The 25,711-nt window shown below is 40.8% G+C and overlaps 2 protein-coding genes across 2 annotated transcripts in view; one reads left to right on the top strand and one right to left on the bottom strand.

Annotated features, from left to right (window-relative positions):
* arhgef25a (Rho guanine nucleotide exchange factor (GEF) 25a) overlaps window positions 1–14,522 on the top strand; it is a 44,394-nt gene extending 29,872 nt beyond the window's left edge. The window contains 14 exon segments of the mRNA XM_035656984.1: window positions 211–321; window positions 4,077–4,201; window positions 5,369–5,435; window positions 5,814–5,921; window positions 6,174–6,242; window positions 7,731–7,820; window positions 8,412–8,504; window positions 9,027–9,077; window positions 9,186–9,263; window positions 9,393–9,584; window positions 9,845–10,025; window positions 10,997–11,226; window positions 11,479–11,613; window positions 12,523–14,522. Of these exon segments, the coding sequence (XP_035512877.1) occupies window positions 211–321; window positions 4,077–4,201; window positions 5,369–5,435; window positions 5,814–5,921; window positions 6,174–6,242; window positions 7,731–7,820; window positions 8,412–8,504; window positions 9,027–9,077; window positions 9,186–9,263; window positions 9,393–9,584; window positions 9,845–10,025; window positions 10,997–11,226; window positions 11,479–11,613; window positions 12,523–12,648 (1,656 nt within the window). The 3' untranslated portion in view covers window positions 12,649–14,522.
* A 1,602-nt stretch (window positions 14,523–16,124) lies between these two features.
* sp5l (Sp5 transcription factor-like) lies at window positions 16,125–17,972 on the bottom strand. Its single transcript, XM_035656962.1, has 2 exons — window positions 17,919–17,972; window positions 16,125–17,354 (listed from the first exon to the last, which is right to left on the bottom strand). Exons 1-2 carry the CDS (start codon window positions 17,970–17,972, stop codon window positions 16,317–16,319), a joined length of 1,092 nt encoding a protein of 363 aa, XP_035512855.1. The 3' UTR covers window positions 16,125–16,316.
* Window positions 17,973–25,711: the final 7,739 nt, after the last annotated feature.

Below are 25,711 nucleotides of genomic sequence, written 5' to 3'. Positions count from 1 at the left end.
AAAGATCATGGCAGGTGGTGATGTTGTTATATAACAGCAGCACTGCTGGCTCATCCTGCAGGAACTCACGCTGCCATGTTCTGTGACTTACGTGCTCTCTTTTGCTGTTGTGCAGCTGCCTCTGTGTGCACGAATGCACAAGCATGCTACAGACATTTTGCATCATGTTTATATTGTGTTATTCTGACACTGTGGTCGTGTGTGTTCCAGGAGTGGAAGGATGGCCTGGCAAGCCCTGAGGACCTGTCACCGGCTACACTACAGTCCCCGAGCTACATAACTGACTCACTGGTCGGCTGCACATCACTGCCAAACACCCAGGTCTGTCAAACTAACACTATCAAACCTTCTTTGTTCACATATTATTTTTGCAATATGGAAATAACGTCAAGAAGAACCTATGTTTCTGGCTTAAATGCAGGTAGTCATTTTTGACAGGATGCCAGAAAACTTGAGTGTCCCTTCTGTTTTATAGAATCAATAATTGGCTATGATGAGATTCAGACTATCAGAAGTAAATCCGCTTGTGGTTCATTTTAACAGACAGTTTACTGTAGAAATTTTCTGAGAGGAGTAGCAGTAATATTCTCAGTGAGGACCCAGCCTGGCGGGGAGGTGACATCAGTACTGCTTGTCTCCATGGCCCTCCAGCCAGATCTGGAAATGACTAACTCTACTGCTGCTGGCGGAGCTCAACTATGAGGCAAAACAAACACACAGATTCACACAGGAGCGCTGCATTGTGCAACCACACACACACACACACACACACACACACACACACACAGATACAGATATAAAGATATAAAGACCCATAGAGCACAAACATGCATGCACACATCGACACATGTAAGGGAGCCTACGTGAATACAAGGCTCTCTCAGAGCAGATCGATGCACCAGAAGACCAGAGGGCAGGGTTTGACAGCAACCTGTGTGATGCATGACTCACATCCAACATGTTACAAAAGGACATGCCTGGAGAAAAATAGGAAATAGCACAAAACGGCAGATGTGATGAAAGATGACTCCACTTCTGTGAAGTGACAAAGAACACTATGTGCCCACATACGCTTTCATTTCTCCATCAAACACTTGGAGTCAGTTGCTCGTGGCAAAGGAACGTCTCAAGTCAAACGTTCAGGGGGTCCCTTTTTGCTGTGATATGGGAGCATGGCAGTAAATGAGATTCTCTTGAGCAGCAATAACATTGCATGAATCATCAGAGGCTGAGCCCTATCAATATACAATGAAACAATAATGATATCCGAGCATTTGAGCATTGCGGAGTGTCTCCTGTTGGTGAATTGACACCAGAGCACTTAAATCCTAATTTCAGTCTCAACAACACATCAAAAGCCATTAATACGATTACATCAGAGGGATGAGGTCAGTGCTTTGGTGTTTTTACTGCCAATCTGTGGAGAGAGGGAGGTGGAGAGAGGAAGAGAGAGGTAGAGGTAGAGAGATTAAATTATGTAGGTCAGTCATCTCCGAGCTGTTGTTTCTCTCTCCACCTTCAATAGCCATAGTGTTAAATGCATTGTTGTTTTTCCTCTTTTCTTCACCCGTTGTCTCTAATCTCACAACTGCAGCAGAACATTTGTAATTAAATGTTTATTGCTACTTGGTCAGTGGAAAGTTCTTGTGATGTCAATAGTTAAACAAGATGTGGTGTCAATAGGGAAGCAAGAAATACACATCACAATATTTATTTAATTGCTTTACCCAAGGAACAGATTGTACAATATGTCACCTTGACAGAGACAAATAACCAAATAATGTATATAAGTTTCTCAGTGAAACAAGAAAAGAAATAGTAAAAGGAAAAAATGGTGTTGAGATCTCTTCAAAATCATCCATTGCATTGCAACACTGGCAACAATGCTGTTAAATTGTAGTCAGCACTTGAGACCTTGTAACTGTGTTCACACTGTGCAATACCTTTGATTTGTGCTCGCATTTCTAAAGAGTGATGGGCCCTTTGAACAGGCTGCTCCCTTCCATGAAAAAGTAAGAAATTGCTGATGCCATTGCTGAAAATGTAACAACACATCAGTTTCAGGCATCAGCAAATATTCCTGGGTATGATGCCTGACAATAGGTGTTAAAAACATCACATTTTCACTTTTCTTTTCTTTCTTTTTTTTAGAAACAAAGGGAGATGATGAGTTTAGTTTAGTTTAAGTTAATATCACTTTAATACGGCTGATTTCCAGCATTTTATGTGTTCTAACAGTAAGTGGTTTATTAGTCCCCAAAGCAGTGCAAAACTGGAGCCATAAATATAAAATAATAGAATAATAGATGAGCAGTGTGCTCTTGGACAACAGTGCAAACAGGAAAATTATTCTGCTACTACTCAACCATATAAAACATTTTTGACATTTTTTTTTTGTCAAGATTTTTTAAAGCAGAATTGAACTATAACTATAATATATATGCGTTATAAACACATTCTTGATTAATGGGACTGTTAGAATAAATGTTTTTAAGTATCCTACACAAAAGCATGACCTCAGCTTTTACTAAAAGTGTTGTCAGTTTTCTTTTTTTGTCAGCTTCTGAGTAGAAAAACAAAACTTGCAACAGAGGGAGACAAGGGGAATTTTTCCTGTGGGCTTTGCCACAGCACATCTGGAAGTGATCAGGCAGCCAGGGAGACCTGTCAGCCAGGCTGGAGCACTCCTAGCGGGGCAAGACAAGCTGGGGGAGCGAGGGTCTTTATGGAGCCTCTCAGTCTCTCCCTACACCCTGTCTCTCTACTTTGCTTTGTCTCTTTCATTATTTTTCTCTTTCTCTCACACACATCACTGGACACAAAAAGCTCACAACTTGCAGACGCCAACAAATTTATCATGGAGATGGCAGGTGAACAAGTTGAACTAGGCCAAAGGAGAAAAGAAGAAAGTTGTGTCACTTTTTCCATTTGCTTACATGTCTATCTATCCTATCTATCTATTTATTTCTCCATTGGGCAGCTGCCTGCCAGGGGAGTCTGAGGGATTAGGCATATGTCTGTGGTGTGTGTGCGTGTTTGTGTATGTGTTCAAGGTGGGGAGGTTCTGCTTGACTAGGACAATAGAACTCAGGGATTTAGGTGAAGACAGACGGCTGCCCCTATAAGTTTACACAGTCAGGAAAGAGTGAGTGGCCTTAAAAGAAACGGCCAAACAACATGGCTAAAAATAGAAGGAAGAACTTTGTAAGCAGATACAATTGTACAGAGAGATGGTAGTGAGTCTTTTTTACAACCACACAAAGGCGATAATGTGCTTTTTGTGAGAGAAAACTAGGTTACACAAACATGAGTGTCGTGTGCAGATGTGAAGCGTGTATCCATTGAGTTAGTGCTGATTTCATTCTTTGCAGGCTTTGTTGCGGTTTGCACAATGACTCTATATTTGCATCAGGACCCCCACAGGAAATTATATCAATTCCAGGAAAACGCATGAGAAGGAGGTCATGTATATAACACATGAACACAATTGATTAGATCAGAGTAACCTTGAGTTTATCCTGTGTGCATTTCTATGTGCAGCCAGTAAGCCAGTATTGACATAGATGTTGCTGTATTGGTGCTGCAGAAAAAAAGATATTGTGTGACATATTTACATATGGGTTTGAATCCTCAGGTAGCAAACCAAGAAAAAATATCACTAATCCACACATAAATCATAAATGTAATGCCATTGCCAGCAGGCGAGCCGTAATTGTATTCCTCTTTCCCTGAAGTCAAAACTCCATCACAGCTTTGTCATTTCCTACTTCTATGGAGCCTGTTGCTCCCTCTAACTCTTTGCCTTTATCTTTTAATCTCTTTCTCTCCCATCTATCTGTGGCTGATGTGCACAGCACGGATCATTAACGGTGACTATCTGAATCTGATCTTCTTATCATTCAATCTCGGTTCCTCGTGTCTCTCTGCTCTCTCTGGTCACCTTGGCAACCTGCATCATTATCATCTCTCTCCCACTCCTTATCTCCCTTGCTTACTTTATTCCTGGCATGATCCACAATACTGGCACTGGACCTTTGATGAACAGTTTGTCTGTCTGTTTGTCTCGGCCTCCTCAGGACACTCAGTCCACCAGTGTTCTGCCAGATGACAGCGGCTCTGTCTTGATGGATGACACCTCCAGCCAATGGTCAGCTGCGGCTGAGACTGAAGAGGAGAGGGGGAGTGCCTTAGAGAAAAGCATGTATGTTGTTTTGGCAATGTAAAGATTCAAACTCATGGCAGCACAATGCTGCCACATATTCTGTAAATAAATGTGTTATATGTAAGATTTCACTAAAAATCTCCATCTTATCATGCTCATAATGACCATTTCAATATGCTGTTTAGAAGGTAACGTTTACCATGTTAACCATACTAGTTTAGCATATCATACTAATATTTGCTAATAAGCACGACCCACAAAGTATGGCTGAGGCTACGGTGTATGTCATGTATAGAAGACAACTGGTCATAAACAAGCGTATGTGGCAAACAGAAATTTTGACCTAAAACTTTGGTGGTGTCGAATAAAAAGTCAGGGGATCACCATAGTTGAGAACTACAGATGGTATTAAATGCTTCCATCTAGACTGACATTGCTCTTCCCAGAGCCATGTAAAAGTTAAACTTAAATAACAATTTATTTAACAAAATGTATGCAAATTTTCCTTGGATGTTTCTTGAGAAAGAACTATATAATTTGATACTACTTATAAGGAAGTACTAGTGTCTTTATTTTTGAGATTTTAAGAAAGAACAAGGATATTATAGTAGTTTTAATCATATATACAACATATAGTAGCTATAGTTGTGTTACTTAATAAGCAGTTGCTTTTAAATGTCAGAGACTCATTTGACTCAATCATCTTGGTCCACTTACTACTGCAGCTGTTTCTGGAGCTTTCAACCGCATCTCACGGTCTTCATCAGATGTTATCTTGTGAAGTAAGTTCCAGACTCAGGTCACGTGAGGACAACTGAGCCAACAGAGCAAACTTGGTGCAGAGATGCAGTTGAAAGCCCTGGAAAAAGCTATAAACTAATATTTGCAGGGTGAGCTTCACACTCAAATCTTCATGTTCAGCCCATCAGCTGACTCTGTATGTTATGCTTAATTAATTAGATTGATGTAACTAAGAGTGTACCAGTTAAACACTGTCGTCATTTTCCCCAGTAACTAGTACCAAATCACATAATCCTTTCCAGGAAACTTTCTACAAAATTACAAGTTGGTATCAGGCACTTAATGAAAATTGTTAGCAAACTGGGGGCCTGTAAAATGAAGTGTTAGCAAGATTTTTTGCAGTGTGCAAAATAAATTCAGTAGCATAACTCTAACACTAATCCTTGTTCATTTGTATCTTTACAGGTATGTACTGAAGGAGCTTATTGAGACAGAGAAGCACTATGTGACAGACCTGGGGCTCATAGTGGAGGTAAACCTCAAAGTCTGCCAGCAAAGAACACACAATCTGCACTGACAGAGAAGAGGGAACTTAGTCATCCTCCCAGTCTGTCAGAGAAAGCTCTAAATCCTTATCATCACAAATCCTCCACTTTTCTCCACACTTTGGTCTGCCTCCATCCCACCGTCTGCAGTCTTAAGCAGATTTTGTGAATTATTATCTTGAAGAGTATTAAGTTGCATGGCGATCCATCTCCCAGTGCCATAAATATCTGCAGTTATTTTGGTTCAGAGGAGAATTCTTGCCATCTGAAAGTTAATAAAAGCTCAATAATAGGTGTGTGGTTGTTGCGGTGTGTTATAATTTTTGGTGTGAACAGACGTCAGCAGCTCTGTCATTTCCTTGCAGGGCTACATGGGCACAATGAGCTCCAAAAGTATACCGGAGGACATGAAGGGAAAAGACAAGATTGTTTTTGGGAACATTCACCAAATATTTGACTGGCATAAAGAGTAAGTCCCTGATTTTTCAAATACATTTGATTTCCACACGTAGAAAATGGTATGTTTGCTCCAGTTGTATTCAAAGTGAAAGACAAACAGTGATTTGCAGAGCATTGTGTTGGTGGCTGAGTAAAGGACAAAAGAACAATAGGTCAGGAGACAAATCTGACCTTCCGTTTTGGGGACGATTGTGTGTGTGTGTGTGTCTGTGTGTGTGTGTGTGTGTGTGTATCTGTGTGTGTGTGTGTGTGTTTTCTCTCTGTAGCTATTCCTGGGAGAGCTGGAGAAGTGTTTGGCAGAGCCAGAGAGGCTGGCTCAGCTCTTCATTAAACATGTGAGTATGACTACCGTGTAGACACACACGGAAACACACACACCCACATACACACCCACATCAGTGGAAGGGTCTTGGTCTGCTTCCTTGTGCTTTTTGGCATGAGGGTAAACAGAGAAAGGAAAACATGCAGAGCTCCTGTTTATCCTATACCTTACCTCTCTCCTTCTGTCTCAACTGCCAACGTCTTTCCCTCCACTTCCCTGTTACTGATACGTCTCAGTCCAGGCTGTGTTTTTACAACAGTGCACACGGCACACACGCACATACACACGAACAACACATTGGCCAATTTCCAGTCTGGGCTGAACTGCTCAGGAAACACCAGGGAAAAAACAGCCAGAAAAGACAACAAGAATAAGATGAGGAATAACAAACCCTCTTTGATATGCAGGCTTTTTTTCTCCCAAACCTTCTTCTCCCTACATATCTTAGTTGAAGAATGAAGCAAAGTGATGCATGCAAGATAAAGTCACTGTTAAGTGTATTGTTCTTAGAATAGAATAGCCTGAGTCGGTATAGGGTCACAGGGCTTATACAGGGAACAAAATTAGATTTATGTATATTGGTTAAGTGGTGGCACATGCAGACTGGGTAGACATGATGGGTAATTTGACCAACTCGGCTTTGCTTCTTGTCTGAAGATGATTAAGTTAAATGTCTGTGTCTCTCTTTTGCTATATTCACTCTCTCTGTCTGTAGCTCTTTAAACAATTCAATAAGGCCCAGCCCACTGGATAATCAACTTAAAAAGCCTGCGGAGGAATAAAGAAACTTGTAACTAAATCTAAGCATGGTGTCAAACTGTGAAAACAAGCAGGCTGGGAACATGGCCCTAATGAAAAGCAGAAAGCCCAATCCTCTCTTAACAAGAGCTGTGTCTCCGATATTCAACATGTGTGCTTGCTCACACACATACAACATATAAACACATGTAAACAGACAGCCACTGGTATAGTGAATGCTCAGAACGGATGCAAGCAGCCGCCCTCTGCACTGTTACATGATGTCCATATTCAGGTGGAGCAGCTCACTGGTCTCTAGGTTACGGAACCATGCAGCCTGTTGCTAGGTACAGTCTTATGTCGGCAGGCTCTAAAAGGGTCTGGTTACACTGAGTGTAACCTGGGTAAATTATACATAACCTGATGCTCATCTACATGTAACTCCATTAGGGCTCTCAGGACCGCCACATCTGCACTCCCATGCCAATTAGTCACAGAAGAGTAGGCGCTAACCAGACAGAGTCAGCTTCAAAGGACCCGCAGTCTGTGGCAAATCATTATTGCTCTGCTCCCAACAGCAACCAGAGACACTGCACATTGAGTTGTTCTTGCTTACTTCAAGGGGCATTTTCATGTATTTGTAATGCAATTAAAGCTATTTTTTCTCAGTGAAAAGTTCCAATTTTTTTTTGCCTTGTGGCAATTTTTTTTATTAGAGGTTCAGCTGAATAATTTTGTAATGAGATGTCTGTTTGGTTTGCAGGAGCGGCGTCTGCATATGTATGTTGTATACTGTCAGAACAAGCCCAAGTCGGAACATATCGTCTCAGAGTATATAGAGACTTACTTTGAGGTGAGTACGGCTTAACATCCAACTTTTCTTTTCATCCTAGGCCTTTTCAGTTAATCAATCAATAGTTAGTCTTTGTTTACTCTCTAAAATGTCAGATAATAAAGATAGAAAATATCCTTCAAAAGTTCCTCAAGTCAAACTTGACATCTTCGGATTGCCCGTTTTGTCTGACCAACAGTACAAACCAAATTCACGCAAATGTTTGGGATTTTGGGAGTTAAATTATAAAAGTTGTTTTTGAATAATTTTCTGTCTATATGTTGATTTAGGACAAACACTTGTTTACCAGTGATACAGTGGTCACCTGTCTCTCAGGCCTGTAGTTAATAAGCCATTTAGTATGCATGAATCTAACTCGTCCTATACCATGTATTATACATGGACTTGTGGGTGTCTTTACAGCTGGCATTTATTATTCAGATTGTAATCAGTTCCTTTTCTTTGACAATAAACACAAGACAATTAGACAAACAGTACAATCCCTGTGATATATTGTCTTAGAGGGATTATATTGGCCATTAGCTGCCATTTTTTGTGTCCTGGCTATCATGTTGACGGGTGTCGTGTTGTTGTGTCCGTCTCCGCTGTCAGGAGTTGCGGCAGCAGCTGGGCCACAGGCTGCAGCTCAACGACCTGCTCATCAAACCTGTCCAGAGGATCATGAAGTACCAGCTGCTGCTCAAGGTGAAAAGCGAAGCACTGCTGTGCTGTTGATTACACACCAACACCTACGCGCGCACACACACACACAAACACACTAACACACAAACACACAAACACACACACATACATACTGGTGTTCACTGTGCAGCTGTCTGACACACAGCAGGGTCAGTCACAGCCAGGGTTGTAAACATACAAGCACTCACACAAACACACACTTACACCCCTCTGTGTAGAAACACTGACGACACACCAGGCGTAATGTCTGTTCAGGCTACTTTCCACCCAGAGAGGAAGAGGCAAATTACATAATGAGACTCCATTCTTACCAGAGGATTCAAACAGTTATACGTAAGAGTCTTTGAAGATGATCATAAAATGACATCCCTGGTATAAAACTTTGCCTGAATATAAAACTTTGCCCTTTCGCATTTAAATGAAAGGTGGGTTCAGCACCCATAAATACTCCTCCAGATGTCCTTATCTTACTCTGAGCAGAAAACCTGGAATGCTCTAGTGACCATGCTGTGTTTATTTGAGCAGGACTTCCTGAAGTATTACACCAAAGCTGGGATGGACACAGAGGAGTTGGAGGTTGGTGTCCTGATGCTTAAATATAAGGTTTAAAGAGTTTTGTGTGTGCAAAATCATGCTTTTTATTAGTGTTCTTGATAACAACCTCGCTTTTTGTCTTTTAAACAGAAAGCAGTAGAGGTGATGTGCTTTGTGCCAAAACGTTGCAATGACATGATGAATGTGGGCAGGCTACAAGGCTTCGAGGTACGTCTCAGGAATTTAGACTATCCTTCACTGTCTGCAAAACATTTCTCATGCCAACTATTCATCCCATGAAAAGACCACTGTGACCACTTCCTTTGTTTGTTGTGTTTATCTTCTCTGTGGTACCAGGGGAAGATCACAGCCCAGGGCAAACTGCTCCAGCAAGACACCTTCACTGTTACCGAGCAGGACAGTAGCTTCCTGTCCCGAGCCAAGGAAAGACGGGTCTTCCTTTTTGAGCAGCTTGTCATCTTCAGTGAGCCAATTGACAGAAAGAAAGGTTTCTCGCTCCCTGGATACATCTTTAAGAACAGCATCAAGGTGGGTGACTGCTGAGCCTCAATGAATTCAGGTCAGCTACACATATTATTTTAGCAAAATAAAATATAAAAAAATAAAAAAGTACATTTTAGTCCCAGGTTACACAACAGATCCACACTAATTCTTGCCTAAATCAGCACAGGTTACATAATCTCACAGCAGGGACTTTTTAGAAGCTTGCATGTGTTAGTGAAGTATTTAACAAGCAACTCAGCAGGCTGGACTACTGGCAGATGCTAGTCAGATGTGATATGTTCCAGGTGAGCTGCCTGGGGGTGGAGCCCAGCGTGGAGGGAGATGATGCCCGCTTTGTGCTGACTTCACGCAACCCGGACGGGAGTGTGGTGCGCTTTCAGTTGCAGGCCTCCTCCCCTGAGATCTGTAGGGCCTGGGTCAATGATGTTGTTCAAATCTTGGAATCCCAGCGCAACTTTCTCAATGGTAAGTCCGAGCTGACATCTGAAGATGACGCCACATCCCCTAATCCATAAATCATGTTTCAGTTTAGCACATTTTCCATTTATTGACTCATTGAAAGCAGTTGAATCACCTTGAATCAAATACAGACCATTCCTGCCAAAAAAATAAGTTATGAATTAAAAGTAAAAAAAATTTATGGTTAGTCCACATTATGAGACACTACGTGAAATCATAACGTAATGACTAAGTAAAATCTCATAATCTCAAAAATCTACATTTTTATGAGGCTGGGTATATTGAATATATATATATATATATATATATATATATAATTCTTTGTGCAACACAGACTAAACAGCATCACTTTACTTGAATCCCCCGAGCATTTATAATAAGTATATAAACATAAAAAATTTAAAAAAACGTAATAACACTCTATAATGTAGTTATAAATAGACAGTTGTATCAATGCTGGAGCTGGAGCTTTTACAGTCACTCAAAGCAGATGGTGAAAACTAGCATAAACTCCTGTGAATGATGCGTCATTTGAAAAAGAACGCAGCGGTTTCACAACACACTGTCAAAGCAGAGGCTAGGGGAGGTGGTCCGTCCTCCTCTGATTAGAGGGCATTAACACTCACACAACTCCTCTTGTGGGTATCAATTAGTGGAAGCTGTTGTATAAACAGATAATAAATAAAAAAGATAATGAATGACACTTTATTAAAACACAGTTGTAATAATATGTCTTCATAAGTTATAATTGTTGACAAATCCTGTACATTGATACACCTAAATATCCATATCTGCTTACAGCTACATAATGGTGTGACAAACCATTTTTTGTAATCTCTCTGAATAATGCTTATAAATGCTAAATGGGGCGTTACTGACAAAATAAATGCTGAATCCACATGATGCAATGCTTTGTTAAAGATTCAGAATCCGGTGTGGAGCTTTATAAGAACTGTCTGTCTCTCTGTGTCTTTCAGCCTTACAGTCGCCTATTGAGTATCAGCGGCGAGAGAGCAAGTCTAATAGCCTGGGCCGCAGCATGAGGCCCCCTCTGTCTGCTGCCAGTGCCCTTCGGCCCCACTCCTCCGCCTCTATTGACCGTCATAAGCTGCCCTCCCTTCACTCTCACAACACCTCCCTGCCCACGCTCTACCTGCCCAGCCAAGGCCAGGGCCAAGGACCCAACGAGACATACCTACTGCGGGACGTAGGTTTTGTTTAGCTGTCTCTTTCCTTTGCCCTACATACAATGACACTGTCCTGCAATAACTACCCACTCATACACAGTAATTATATTTTTCACCACCACACCAGACACGACCAGGCCTGCTTATCTTTTCTTGCTTTTTTGGCTGTAGGACTGGACTCTCACACAAATGGAATAATAAAAACAACAAATGGTATTGTGTGCATGCAATAAAGTGTTAGTGAGTGACCTGCCTGTTGTTTGCATCTGCAGCCCACTGTGGTCCAGCCATGCCCTGCTGACTCCCACACTGTTTCTCCGTCACATGTCCAACTGGGCTTCACTGATCAGCCAAACTGTCAAGCTGTGTCAAATGGGCTGTACACACCCACCACACAAAGTGCACAGGTAGTGTATACGCATTTAGAGACAAAGCTGTCTATATGGGTCATTATTTTGCCCATTGTGCTACTGGATTGTCTAGCAGTCATTAGACAATACAGTCTAACACCAGCATTGGAAAATTAATGACAAAACAAGCCACAGAAAGCTAACCACTGGGGAAATAATGGGCCATTGTTCGACTTGTAACAATCATTCCATTGTGCTCATTAATGTTAATTAAAAGATGAAAGAGTCTAGTAAATTGTAACCATTTATTTAGACACATACAGTGAAGGGATCAAGTCATAAGAAGGGCTATTTCTCCCCCTATTGGATGAAAAGGGAATCAATACAAATCGGGATATTTATGATGGAAATTGATTACAATGTTAGCTGCACTAAGTTGAATACAACAAGGGAAATTCCACACATTTACACAAAATATATAATTTCCCCAAATTTCAGGCTGTATTGTCCATCTGGCCATTGAACAATAGGAGCATCCTGTTGTTGGGCTTGACATTATCATTAGCCTAGTCTCCCTCTATCATCAGTGGGCTGTTGTCCTGAGTGAGACAGTGTGGACAGGCCAGCAGTTGTTGTTCTCCACCCCTCTATGTGTTTACTCAGGTTGGATAAGCTTGGCACAAAACAAACAGGAAGCAGGCTGAGCCAGATGAGGAAATCAGAGATAGATGCCTATCAAAGGCAGATAATAGTTTCCCATATTATGCTGGGGTTAGATGGAACTAGAGCTAATGCATTTTTAGCCTGAGGCTGTTAATGAAAAAATCCTGATAGACAAAATTCCCATTAAATATTTGGCAAGTTTTCTATAATATTCTTGTCTAGTATACAATTGAAAACAAACTTTTATGTGAGTGCAGTACATGGAAGTACTTTACAGCTGATGAATGTACCCTCTCTCCCCAGCAGAGAGCAGGAGAGGGCTGCCGAAGGGGTCAAGCTACTGATGCTGGGAGCCAGGCTCCATTGTCAGGCCCCTCAGCTGGACGACGCCCCAGCAACCTGGGTCAGCTAGCCGAGGACGACCTATGAACTCTGACACTATCTGTCTCCTGGGTTAGGAGGACAGCAGCTAACGCCACAGCTGTGGAGACAAGAAGACTTGTCTACTGTCTGTTTATGCCAGGCTGGACCCTTAGCTGGTTCAGTCATGATTTCTGGAAGATAATGAAGGAACCTGAAGGAACATATGAAGGAATTATGGGCTGCAACTATAAAATGATGTTGCTCCTATTTTTAGAGAGCCATTCAATGGGAGGTGACTAGCCTTGGCTACCTTGAGTGCACATGAACAGTATCCAGTGGGATGTTACTGGGCTCAGAGTAAAAACACTCATTGGACACTCAGTGTTATGACAATTTCTGCTTTTTACCTTTTTGAGAGTTTGTATACCATACTCTTCTCTCTTTCAAAGGGCAAGGGGAATTTTTTTTGATGAAATGAAAATGAAATATTCATTCCTAATTGGGGCGGTCACTGGAGTTACATGTGTGCCTGGATGTATGTTTATGCAACAATATGTGGATGTGTTTGAGTGTGCAGGTGGTCAGTGGTAATTCTGATGCCCCATTGTGAAGACGTACAGCTACATTGATACATTTTGTCATTCCCCTGCTGACAACTGAGTTTGCTGTTTATGTCGATAAGAATGGGAAAAGCAGAACACTTGATGTGAACATGCCACAAGGACTTAACTCACTCGAATTTCAACTGAAAGAGAAGAACTTTTTTTCTTGCCACAGTGTTGAGAGCTCCTGTGTGCTCTCTTATTCTGTTTGACTTGCCCTCCTTTGATCTGGACAAAAAAGGTGTGATAGAGCCCCCTGGAGGTTCTCTTTGGGTATGACGTCACTTTAGAATACATTTTGCTCTTTGGGCAACTCCAGAGCAGTTGTTAAATACAGTAGTTGCATTCAAAGGGACTGCTGTGCTGACCCAAATTGTTGCATGAAACATGTCCATGACTGACTGTCACAATGTTACTTTACACAGATTTTTATTTCCAGGTCAAAGAGGGGTGCTTGTGGTTTTGGGGACACTGGTCCTTAAAAGTGCATTGGTTTAAACTAATATGAATTGTTTTATTAGTCCACTGTTGTCATGTCAAGGCTGTGCACCATTTCTATAATCTCTGTTAGCTTTTGCCCTTGTGGACTAAATACTGTACAGTGCATACCATGAAGGCAACCATACATTTCCACTTGTATGTTGAAGAATGACCCAGGTATGCCGAGAAATGTTACCGTTCCAGTTGGTTAAAATGAAGGATAATATGTTGCTGGACAAACTAAGTGATGCTGATGAATCTGCATGCTCCCTCTTCCTCAGACAACAGTGCCAAAAATAGAAGCTCACAGCTCAAATACTCTATACTATAGTTCAGTTTGCCACTACTCTTCCTAAACAACTGTAGATATCTGTGTTACTATCTGGATTGTGACACCTAAGTAACAAAAAGATAAGAGCTGAGTAGATAAAGGGGGCCATCCTGTCAATATCGGGTCAGTTCTTCTTTGTGGCCAGTAGAGGGCCCCAAAGGCTTTCACTTCCATTTAAGTTGTATCATACAGCTGCACCAAAGATCAATAGGCCTCATATTTCAGTGCTCTCGCAATAAAGTAAAAGCTGCTGAATAATTTGTCCAGGAATCAACAATAAATCACACAAAGTAAAATGAGAGGTGAGACATTAGGTGAGTGGAACCATCTCACAGAATCCATCTGCAGTTACTGTGAACTTGCGTGTTTTCATGGGAATTACCGATCAGGCATTAACACAAAGTAAATACCACTACAGAGAACCAAAAGCAAGGACATGAAACCAAGAAAGGGTTGGTTAATGCCATGTTTGACTGAGTAGAAACTGTTGTATCATATCAAATAAAAAAGTGTCTTTTTGAAACTGACTGGAGTATTTGAGTTTCTCTGCACAATCTTTCTTGATTGCCTTGATTAAAAAACCTGTATACTTTTAATATACAGACACTTATCTCTTTTGTCCTGTGAAATTTTATATACTGTAAGCACTGTGTACACTTCTGATGATTAACACTGACATCCATATGCATTCTCACAGTATGCTCATTCCTTAATTATTTAACTAATAGTGTAACTAAAGTATAATTTTGCTATAGACCCCTTGGAGGTCCTTGGACTCCACTTTTGGGATCCCCTGATAAAGACAAAGGCAAAGCATTTTGCTTGCTTCGGCATCCCCCTTGGAAAAAGTTCAAACAGGATTAAAAACAAAGAGAAGAAACCCCTGGATGAGCAGACATCTGGTTGGCTGGCCTCTGAATAAAGCCCCATTCTGAGCAGTAAAGCAGGGCCGATCGTAACACGGCTGTGATATATGGAGGCTGGGGACGGGGGGGAGAAAGGGGTATTAACTTTCACAAGGGTGCAAAATCAAAGGGAGTTCCTGTCACCACTGAGGGGGTCTCAACAACAGGGGTCCCATTCACAGGGAATTCCTCTCCAGTGCCCTCTGTTGCATCTGTTGACTCAATCTTCTCCATTGAGAGAAAGAAAACACTCATTAAAAGCCACATGACTGTGAACTTGATTGCAACAGGCGAGACAAACAGCCCCATCAATGGATTGAGTATTTACTTTGAGGTGTGAAAATCTTTGAACAGCCCACCATGTTAGGTCTTCTTTAGGAGCTTCTTCCTTCACACCAGCAGCACAATGAGGAGCTTTTGTAATCTGAATGCAATTGAATTATCATTTAAATAAAATGTTAGATCTTTAGGAGCTCAGGGGCATCAGAGTTTCACACATTTTTTGAATGAGCTAAGTTAAAACCGTTGACTCTCACTGTAAGTCATAGATATTTACTTCACAACCGGTCGTCAAAATGCAAGAAAATAACATTATTAGAAACTGTGAAATTGTTTCAGCAAGGACAATGTTTATTAAAATGTACATGCGGCCATAACCCCCAATAAAATTGTACATGATATTTATACATAATTTACAAAGAACTTAAAAATTTAAAATGCTTGCTAATCTGGAGCAATGGTGCTTCACGCTGCTGCTTAAGAGCAGACGAGATAAATCTGTAGATCAAAGACTCACATTTAAAAAAAGATCCCTACCTTGAAGAAGAGAAATTAGGATACGTTTTGGAATAAAAATCTAATTATTAGCGACATGAGAAAAATTTTCCCATTCTGAACTGGTTTTCGAGAGCAGAAATGATCATTTTCGCTGCACTAAGGCATACGTTTATCTTGAACATGATAATATGAACAACGTATTAGGTAAACCTTGTGTCATTTTGCTCATGTCTGCAACATTCTTCACATGGATAAAATATTTACAGAATTATTTCTGAAAAGATTTTCACATCGGTTGAAATTTAAAGAAATCTTAAATTGTTAAAGAAATCAGTTGAAATCTGTTTGTGTGGCAACTTGAAAAGTACACTGAATTCAGCCAAACTCTTACAATATTACTGCAGAAGGCTTCAAGTATTCTTTAAAGGTGCCTTGTAATTGCACACAATTACTTTGATTAAAAATGGTCTCTAAATATATTCTTATGGTACTACTTGAAGTCAAAAGTAGGGCTTTGACAACAGAAGATGTTCGGGGAGCTTGATGCTTACCCTCTAGTGCAAACCTATGGCAGTAAGTGTAAAGTCACACAGTCTGTTCATTGATTGATTATTTCTTTTGAATTATGGACAACAGAGATTACTCTCTCTTGATATTGGTGAGCAGAGGGTCCGTGCTCTGTGAAGGCTGCCCAGACCGGCTCTTCCTGGTCTGGTGGGTCTTGACGTGTTTGGAGAGGTGGTCACTCCTCATGAACCTCTTGCCGCACTGCTGGCACCCAAAGCGCTTCTCTCCAGTGTGCGTGCGGAGGTGGCGCTGTAGCTCGTCTGAACGGGTGAAGCTTTTACCACAGAAGAGCCAGTTACAGATGAACGGCCTCTCCCCAGCATGCCAGCGCAGATGTGCCTTCAGGTGAGAGGTCTTCTTGTACACTTTGCCACACTCCGGGATGTGGCAGATGTGTAGTCTCTTCTTTCCGAACTCTAACCCCCCACCATTTGCCTGGCAGTTGGGGCATTTGCAGCGGCGGCAACGGCGTGTAGAACTCAGCAGGCCCTTGGAGGTACCCTGGAGAAGAGCAGCTATCTGGGGCTGGTGGCCCAAAACCAGCTGTCTGCCAAGGGAGAAGGGATGGTTGGAAGGGGTGGCGTTGGTTTGGGGTAGGCTCCACCATTGCTGCCCGTCCTCTACATGGCCTCCAGGCAGGTGATGCCTGGCTGAGGAGTTCTGGAGGAAGCTGGGGAAGTTTTGTCCCACACTGTTGTGCTGAGGATAATAGGGGCCGTTGGCCTGTGGCTGCGAGGACAGCACTTTAACGGGGGAGAGTTCGAAGGAGTACGAAGAGGGAGGTTCAGCCGGTGGGGTGAGAGGCAGCTCATGGTGGTGGTGATGATGGGGGTGATGATGATGGTGACCCAGGCTAGACTGCATGTGTCCTGGGAACTGCACCTTGGGCACCGTGAAGGTCATCTGGTGTGTGCTGAGGGCTGTGCTGGGCGCCATGTCGTTGCTCCAGAGCTGAAACATTCCTGATGTGGAGCTGACGGTGCCCTCGTAGGGGAACTGGGATCCTTCTGAGCCCATAGTGCCTCCCACCTGCCAGGCTTGGCTACAGGTGGTGGCCAGGAAGGAGAGGGCGTTAGGGGCTCCCTCTGGAGAGGAGCTGGGCGTCCGGTCCTGTGTGGTGATACAAAAACACACGTCAGATTACATGGGCCACTTTGAAGACAACTAAAAGTTTTAAATCTTCCTTGAATTCTCCTCCCTTCACTATATATTGAATATTTTCTGTCTTGCCTCTATTTGGCTTCAGTGCCTGGCTCTCTGTTATATTTCCTTTTGAGTATCCTGTTCTTGCTTTGTCTTGTCAAAAGCACTTTATGAAAAACTCTGTTTATTAAGGGTGCTATTTAAATAAAGTTATTATTATTATATTAATATAACATTTTCTTTTACATTACATGATCATTAAAACGTCCAGAAATGGACACTATATGTAATCCAAAGTTGGAATGAATTAGCTATTTTTAAACATTAAATATTTTAGTCTTACATTTATTTTTTTTGTTATCACATTATTTTCTAATTATTTTACTACTATATCAAGTTTAATTATTTTTTCATACGGATCAAGCCCATGAAGCATGTTCATTCTTTACGCACAAGTTGCGGCTTTCACCACCTCAAAAGCAGGTAATAAATCCGCGTGCACTGTGTCAAAAAGATGATTATACAACAAACCTGTAAAAAGGTGTGCAAAAAGTTGTCAGTCCTTTGTATTGCCAGCGCAGCCATCTGTCCTCGCTCCTTCTCCACGCACCTGCAACACAAACTGTGCCGAGAGGCGACGACGCACTAAGTCTAAACTACAGCTCGGAGCGCAAAAGAAAAAAGATGCTCACATTCGGGTCTGGGATGACTCAGACACTCTGGCAGACTAGACTGGGAAATCCCGCGTCATTCAAATGTCCCTCAGTCCACTAGGTAAATATTTTTTGTACGCTTGCAGTCCAGATGATTTGGTGTTGAAGCAGCCGAGGATGCCCGTCTGAAGTTAGAAGCAGAGAGGCGCACAGTAAATCCTTGCGATCTCAAAGGCGCCTGAACTGCATCTTCTCTTTATAGAGAGAAAAGATCCTCTCAACGGGGTCTCCAGTATGATGCAGGAGAGTCAGTCAATAGAGAGGAGATGTGAGGGAGGGAGGAGGGGGGGATTGTTAGGTGAAGGGGTGGGCTACTCATAATTTCACTCAATTTCAACCAAATGCTGACCCCAAGAACTGACTCCTCCTCCAATTGTTCTGGGAAAAAAAGAAATAAAGATTTGAGGCATGATAAGGAGTGGTTCAGACAGAGTAATGTATCTATTTTAACTTCTCTGGAAATCTTGTGTTACTTCTTTAAATTTCAAATAAACCCAAGTAAGTGTTTACATTTAGTGTTTCAGCAACTTTCAATTTATACATTGAGGACCACATCTTTACACAAGAACAAAATGCTTAGTCTGTTAAAAGATCTAAGATTAATATAGCCAGCTTAGTCAAAATATTTCTCAGTCTGGGAATATTTGCATACTGCTTCAATTCCACTGTGGGAAGTAAAGATAGCAAATACATGGATTTTTATTTTTGGCAGTAATCAGTGATGCTGTGTTAAATGAAAAGGTGGGCCAACTATCATCTCCAGTCAACAAATATAAACAAAAATATATAATTTTAAAGAATAATTGATTCACACTTACGGGAAAGCATAAAAGTCCAATTTTCCTTGCCATCGTCACACATACATCTTGCTTTACTTAATGCAACAAAGTTGGATGAACACTAAAACTTAATGTTTTAGTGTTCATCCAACTTTGAGGTTTATGTCTGACCAAAAAGGTGGTTTGGTTTCTGAAATTTCTGGTAACAATAAGTACACATGCACTTCTGGTTTAGTTAAATTTACAATGCGAAGTTGGAGTTCATGTACATAATTCTGCTTAAATTATATATAACATACACTCTTAAAAATTTGTAGATGATGACCATAAAACTCAGAGGTGAATAAAAACATGGACAGTTGTTGTGGAATTTAATTAACTGTTTGATTATCAGTTTTCTCCAGATGACACAAAGCAAACTTGTTATTACTTAACGCTGCAGCAGTGCAGCTCCTCAGCCTGGCTGGCGTGAGGCTCTCACACTATGAAGACAGTCACAGTTTTTTTCCTTCACAAAGCTAATTGATAAAACTCAATCAAAGCCTCAGAGTTCTCACCAGTGGGTGACATGTCAAATAGGCTACCCTGTGTGACATTCTCACATTTCAGAGTTCAAGTAGAGGCCGCTTCAGATCTGCTCCATTAAATGCAGATTTAGGCTTAATCTCATTCTGTAAGTCTGTTCACCATTACAATGTTAAGAGTTTAAATCCAGGCTGGGAACCCGTTTCTCATGTAAATTCCTAGTTCCTCACTTATCTACTTCTCCCTGTTTCACAGACTGTGATCCTTAAATAAACATAGCCCAAGGTGGAGGCAGTTAAAATTAGAAATGTATAAACTTTCTAAGTTAATTTGAACATGAATGTAAAGTTTCTTGTATTCCACCTGGGCTGTAAATGTAAGAATTGACAGTTTTTAAAAATAAATGAAAAGCAGTTAAATGAAAGATATCACCAGACTGTACCATTTGGTTAAGGCCTTTTTGAAGTTATTTGGTGAGAAAACAGAGCAGACACAGTGCAGCATACATTATGTCCTTGACAGAGAGACACCTCAGCTTGAAAGAAAAGATTTCTCCAGACTTACAATGACATGCAGACCTTAGCTGCAGCCTGCTAATAAATCACACAGATTGTCTTTTTTTGAGATGGGGGAAAAAACTTCTTGCTAAAAAATATTTACAAGATGTTACCAGATTAATTTTCAGAAAAATCAAAAGCAACAAAGCTAATAAAGATGCATTTTAATTAATTAGAATTACCCAAATGTTGAATGCCGCTGGCTTGAAATACAAATTTAACAAGATAATTTCAGAAAGGGTAAACATCTGCATGTTGGTACTGCAATTAATTTAAATACATAAAATGCAAAGATTGTGTATGTTACAAATCTAACATGCAAATATTAATAAATATGATGTAACTTCAACAGCATTGATGAAAATTGTCTAATTCCAAATTAAAGTGAACATTTAGGATGAAAGAAAACAGTAGTAAAGGAAAAGAGAGAGGAGGACACAGAAATAGGAGTGTATCTTGGAGGCAGAGGTATACTATGTCTCTGGTTTATTACAGAGCAGAAGTTGTTAATTACCCTGATTCTTATTTCCTGTCCCCTCTCCCCCACGCCACCCCACCCCCACTGTACTGCCTCCCAGATGAGTGGCTTTGAAGTGCAAAGTACTCTCTCCTCACTTTGAACTGTGAAAACAATGCTCATGTGGTGGTGCTTACCTTCCCCATGTTACCTCATTTAAATAGACCTGGATACGGCTTCCACAGTTTTCAAGGGAAAACTCATTTCCAGAGAAAGAGGTCCCTGTGTTCATTAAACAGCTGGTGAGATTGCCGGTAATCAGGCCCGCTCCGTCATATATTGCAGGCAGCTCTGACTGGGTGGCTACCAACAAATTCGACTTCAAAACTGACACAGACTAAATCCCAACAAGGTGATGCAGACACTCTAATGCACATATTTCTAAAAGGAAAAACAAAGGAAATACATCCAAAAAAAATAGACATTAAAACTCAACAGGGCTTTTTGTGATGGTTAAACGTTCTGAAATCTCACGATCCTGGAAGAGTTTTTAGTCCTTTTGCTCACTGTAAAAAACAAATGGTGTTGTTTGTGTTGCAGACATAATCTTAAACTCAGAACGTAGAATATGCAAGTGGCTACTCAAGCTGTTTTTATCATGCCTGGGGGGCAGTTTAAAAGCCTCAGATCACTAAATTGTCCCAGCTGTCTTGACCATCTGCACTCGAAAAGGGCAGCCATGGAGGAGAGCAGCCTTTGTACTGGTGGCCATGTCAAAAAGCCAATTTTACAGCACTGTTCAGACTCAATGGCCCTCATGTGACAAATGTGGCCTAATGGATGAGACAGACAGCATGTAAAAGCCTGCTGCTAACTGTAGTGCTTCACTCTTTAACCATTCAGCAATCCAAGGACAAGATGGGGCCTAATTACCATGACACTCAGTTTCATTGGGATGAGGAGCAACACCAACAGCTGGACTTTACAGTGCAACAATTTGATACCTCATTCAGGAGTCTCTTTCCTGTTTCCTATTGAGTTAGAAATGTGTGTGTCAGTGTGTGAGTGTTTGTCAGGGAGGTGCACAGAGAAATATTGAAAAGAGATTAATGTCTACAATCAGGCACATTGATTGAGAAGGTTTACCTCTGCAGCCTAATGCGCCTTCCTCAGCAGCACTTAAGAGAATTTGCACATCGATCACGGCGCGATGTTGAAACTTTTCACTTTAGTCACGACATGTTATTTCGTCAGTTGTGCCTCCTCATCTGTGCAGATATGTCGTCCCACATGACTGCACACTTGCACCCACTTTGTTTCCTGTCTTCTTTTTAAAAACCCGTCTCTCAGCTAGCCTCAAATTGACCTCTGCTCCTAGGTATCGTTCTACAGTTCATATTTATTCAGCAAAATGTAAATTTGTTTGTAAGAAGATGATGGAAAAACGGATGAAAACAACTGATTTCCTTCTTCTGCTTCTAAACACACAGGGATAATACAATGATAAATGAATTCTGGGGGAATACCTCAATTAAATCATTCAATCATTTAATAATTTTTTTTGGAAGAGTACTTCAATCTCCAAAATGCTTTAAAGATCAGTTAAGTAATTAATGAATTACTTAGTTTTTGGTTATAAGCATACTAATTGCTTAAAAGGATTTCATTTAAGGTTATGATTTAGCCTCTTAGTTTGCAAATAAAATAAAAATGATAAATCATTTTACGCGTAATCAGACTGTAACAAAATGAAAGCATAAATCACACAATTGCAGTAGTTTTGCATTACTCCATGATATCACAGCAAGATTCTGTGATGATTCCCACCCCTGTACTACAGTTTACATTGCTAGGTGTGTGAGAAGTAGAAAACTATCATAATTCCCTAATCTCTTGTCCATTAGCATGTACAAAAACCCCAAAATCTCCAGTCTTGGGCAGACACAGGCAGACAGCACGCATCTCCACTTGTCAAAGAAAACTTTTATCAATACCAAGAGCACTTGAAGTTTGTTTGCATTTTGTTTTCCAGCACTCTTAACAACTTCAGAAGTCAGATCACAGGAGTATCTGATCAAAGCGCTTCGTGGTTAGTTCTGGAAACACAGGAGTGCTACGCCACGCTTTGATACTCCACATCAATATTTCAATTCAACAATCACTTGACATGCACCCATACTCCCAGAGACGAAAGACGAAAGGGGAGAGAGAGATCCAGGGAAGATGGAGGGGGTTTGGGAAGTACATATAAAAGAAATGGATAGAAGAAATCGCTGCCTTCTTCACCTTTGTGGCGGTGTTATATAAAATGAACTGGCATGCCCTTTACACTACTAATGTAATCTACTACAATCTTCAGTATGGCAACCCAAGTTAAGTCCATTTTATCATGCAACAGATTTTAGTCAACAAACAGAATGTTTTGTTGCCTGGCAACTTCATGTGACAAAATGAAAATCAGTCCACAACATGACATTAACTTTTTGTTTAATAGACTCAAGATTCACAATAACCTCACTTGTGTATGAGCACTGAAGCTAAAACACTTGTCACAGACTGAAAATCTGAGCAGAGGATGTGTTTCATGTTTTATCAAAGGAAAGTAGTACAGGAACTCTGCAGTGATAAAGATGAATACAGTCCATCTGCCAAATGTCACTTTCATGGTGCTTCATAATCATTTCATCATCTCGACAGGATATGACATGCTTTGAAGGTTTCGGCCTATAAAATATGGCGTTTGATCTGAAAAAGAGACTTGTGGCAAAGTTGCATGAAAAGACGTGAAGTCAATCAAGAGATAATAAGTGACACTGCTACTAGTAGAGTCCAAATTATGGTTTACAGCACACTCTACCAGAGAAATAAATTGAGAAATTTACAGTCAGTTAGTTAAACATTTTTGGAAATACACTTATTCACTTTCTTGCTTAGAGTTACATGAGAAATTTGATACCACTGTCATATCTGTCTGAAGCTGAGGGCAGCAGCCAGTTAGTTAACCTTAACATAAAGAATGGAAAGAGAGGGACACAACAAGCCAGACTCCCACTAATTAACAACCATAGTGTGTAAAAAGGACAACTTGTGGTTGTTGGGGGGTGATGTGACTTCCTGAAGTTTCTGCTGGTTGCCTGGGAACTTCTCAATGACGATAAGGCTTTAAATTAAACAAACAAAATATATGTTAATTAGCCCGCCGTACACATTACAGTAGGAAGCTTTTGTTACCTTTGTACATAACCAGGCTAGCTGTCTTCCCCTGCTTACAGTCTTTAAACTATCCATCTGCTGGCTCCTTTTTCACATTGAATGTATGGACATGAGAGTGGTTTCAATCTTTTCATCTCGCCTTGGCAAGGAAGCAAATATTTCCCAAAATGTCAAACTATGCCTTTAATCCTAAAAACAGACTTTTGGGTTTATACTTTAATGAGTATGTGTCTATAACTAAATGCACATATACAGTATGATGATTGGACTGCACACTACCCATATACTTATTTCAGCAACAATCTATTCTCCATAAAGATACTTTATGTTGGTTTAGCTGTTGTTTACGTATGTATATAAACATGTCTGTTTTTATTTAGCTGTATATAATAGAATTATGTATGTCTGCTTATCTCTATTTAACTTTGCCGGCTTTGCAGGCGGAGTCAAATCAGTTAAATTTGTTAACATACTGGGCCAATAAAGTCGATTACAATTGCTGTTTAATAAAAGACACTGACAGTGTGACAATAAATTTCCTGTTGGTGCTTAAAGTATCCACTGTCGCACCCTTACTGAGCGTGATATGTTTGTTAATTCATATCCCCAACACAACATTTAAAATTAATGATAACTAATTTCCCAGGAAAAAATGAATTGTTTATTCATAGGGTTTGCTGTGTAAATTCCCTAAAAAGATGAATTCCCTACAATTGCCTGTCTGTACAATGCCACATAAAATGAATAATAAAAAAGCAAACGCAGAGACAAAAGAAAAAAAAAGAAAAAGAAACAATGGGATTATCAATCATAAAGCGTCTCCAAACGCATTTAGACAAAAATGAACAAAGGTAAATAATTAGCTGTAACACTTGACAATATAATTTACAGCCATCAATGTAATGTGGGTATTGTAGCATGCAGGGACCAAGCCAACTGATCTTATAGCTTTGTTCAGTGGCTGTGGGAGATGTGAGCACCTGTCACAACGATATTGGCGTCTGATCTAAACTACTGTACTCAGATGGGACTGACTCCAGAAGGAAATAGGAATAAAATCACATGAGTTATCTACAGACTGGATTATCACTCTGTCATGCTGTGTAATGAACATGTTTAACACTATTTAACCTCACAGTAGAAACATATATTATTGTTGTGTGCAAAAGGCCTATAACAGCATTGAAAAAAAGAAACCAAACCCAAAAAGCCATGGATCCCATTTCATAAATATTACCCAGGAAGCCCCAATGTGCCATCTGGGATGAGGGACTCATGTCGGTATGGTAACCGGATCTTATGGCAAGGATCCAGGCTGAAATCAGAAATGCAAAGCAGGAGCAGAGATACAAGGGCTACATGTGCAGAGGAGTGCCGCACAGCCAGAGCAGTAGATTTTATTTGTAAACGTACGCCTGTGATGCCACTATCTGTTAAGCCCCTCAGTCAGCTCAGCCTGCGTAATGTGAGGGGAAGTGTCACCCTGTCACCACCATGCCAGGGATCAGCCTGCTGTTTGTGTGTACTGAGAACCAAGCCAAGCTTTGAGGAGGAGGGGAGAAAATGACACAGAGGCTCTTTCATCTAATCCTTGTGGTGTAATTTGCACCTCAGTAAGTTTAATTGATGACTACTGATCAAATGCTTGCCTTTGAAAATAAAATCTTTGGGATTGTTATTTTCCCCTTCAACCTGCAAAAAGAATTCTTAATGCACCTGATGAGAGGTTTCTAACTGATGGATCCGTTTTTGAGAGTTTGAACTTTGCTACAGTACATCGAACAACTACAGCTCCTGCCAATATTGTATGTATTTCCTTTTATTCAATACATTAACTTAAGATTTGAACTATGCAAACTTCATAAAGCAAACTTGGATAGTGCATTTTCTTTCCACGGCACGCAGTAACATATGCACCTGGGTTCTGCGTGCGCTGCTTCCTCCAGAGATCCAACCTGAGCATCAATGTCATTCAGACAAATGGATAGTGACAGGGCAAGCTTATCAGTGTCAACGTCAGGCTGCTCTCCGGGACTTTAATTCCGCACTTTTCCCACAGCTGAACAGAAGGCTGTGCTTT

This window comes from Morone saxatilis, unplaced genomic scaffold, assembly GCF_004916995.1.
Source record: "Morone saxatilis isolate NCDOM2014 unplaced genomic scaffold, NCSU_SB_2.0 Contig15, whole genome shotgun sequence".
Taxonomy (NCBI): domain Eukaryota; kingdom Metazoa; phylum Chordata; class Actinopteri; family Moronidae; genus Morone; species Morone saxatilis.
This window is presented reverse-complemented; position numbering and strand designations above follow the sequence as displayed.

Coding starts and splice junctions, on each gene's coding strand:
- sp5l (XM_035656962.1), bottom strand. CDS start 17,972: ATGGCTGCGCTGGCAATACAAAGGACTGACAACTTTTTGCACACCTTT. Junction 17,355..17,918: donor TTTTGCACACCTTTTTACAG/GTTTGTTGTATA, acceptor ATCACCACACAG/GACCGGACGCCCAGCTCCTC.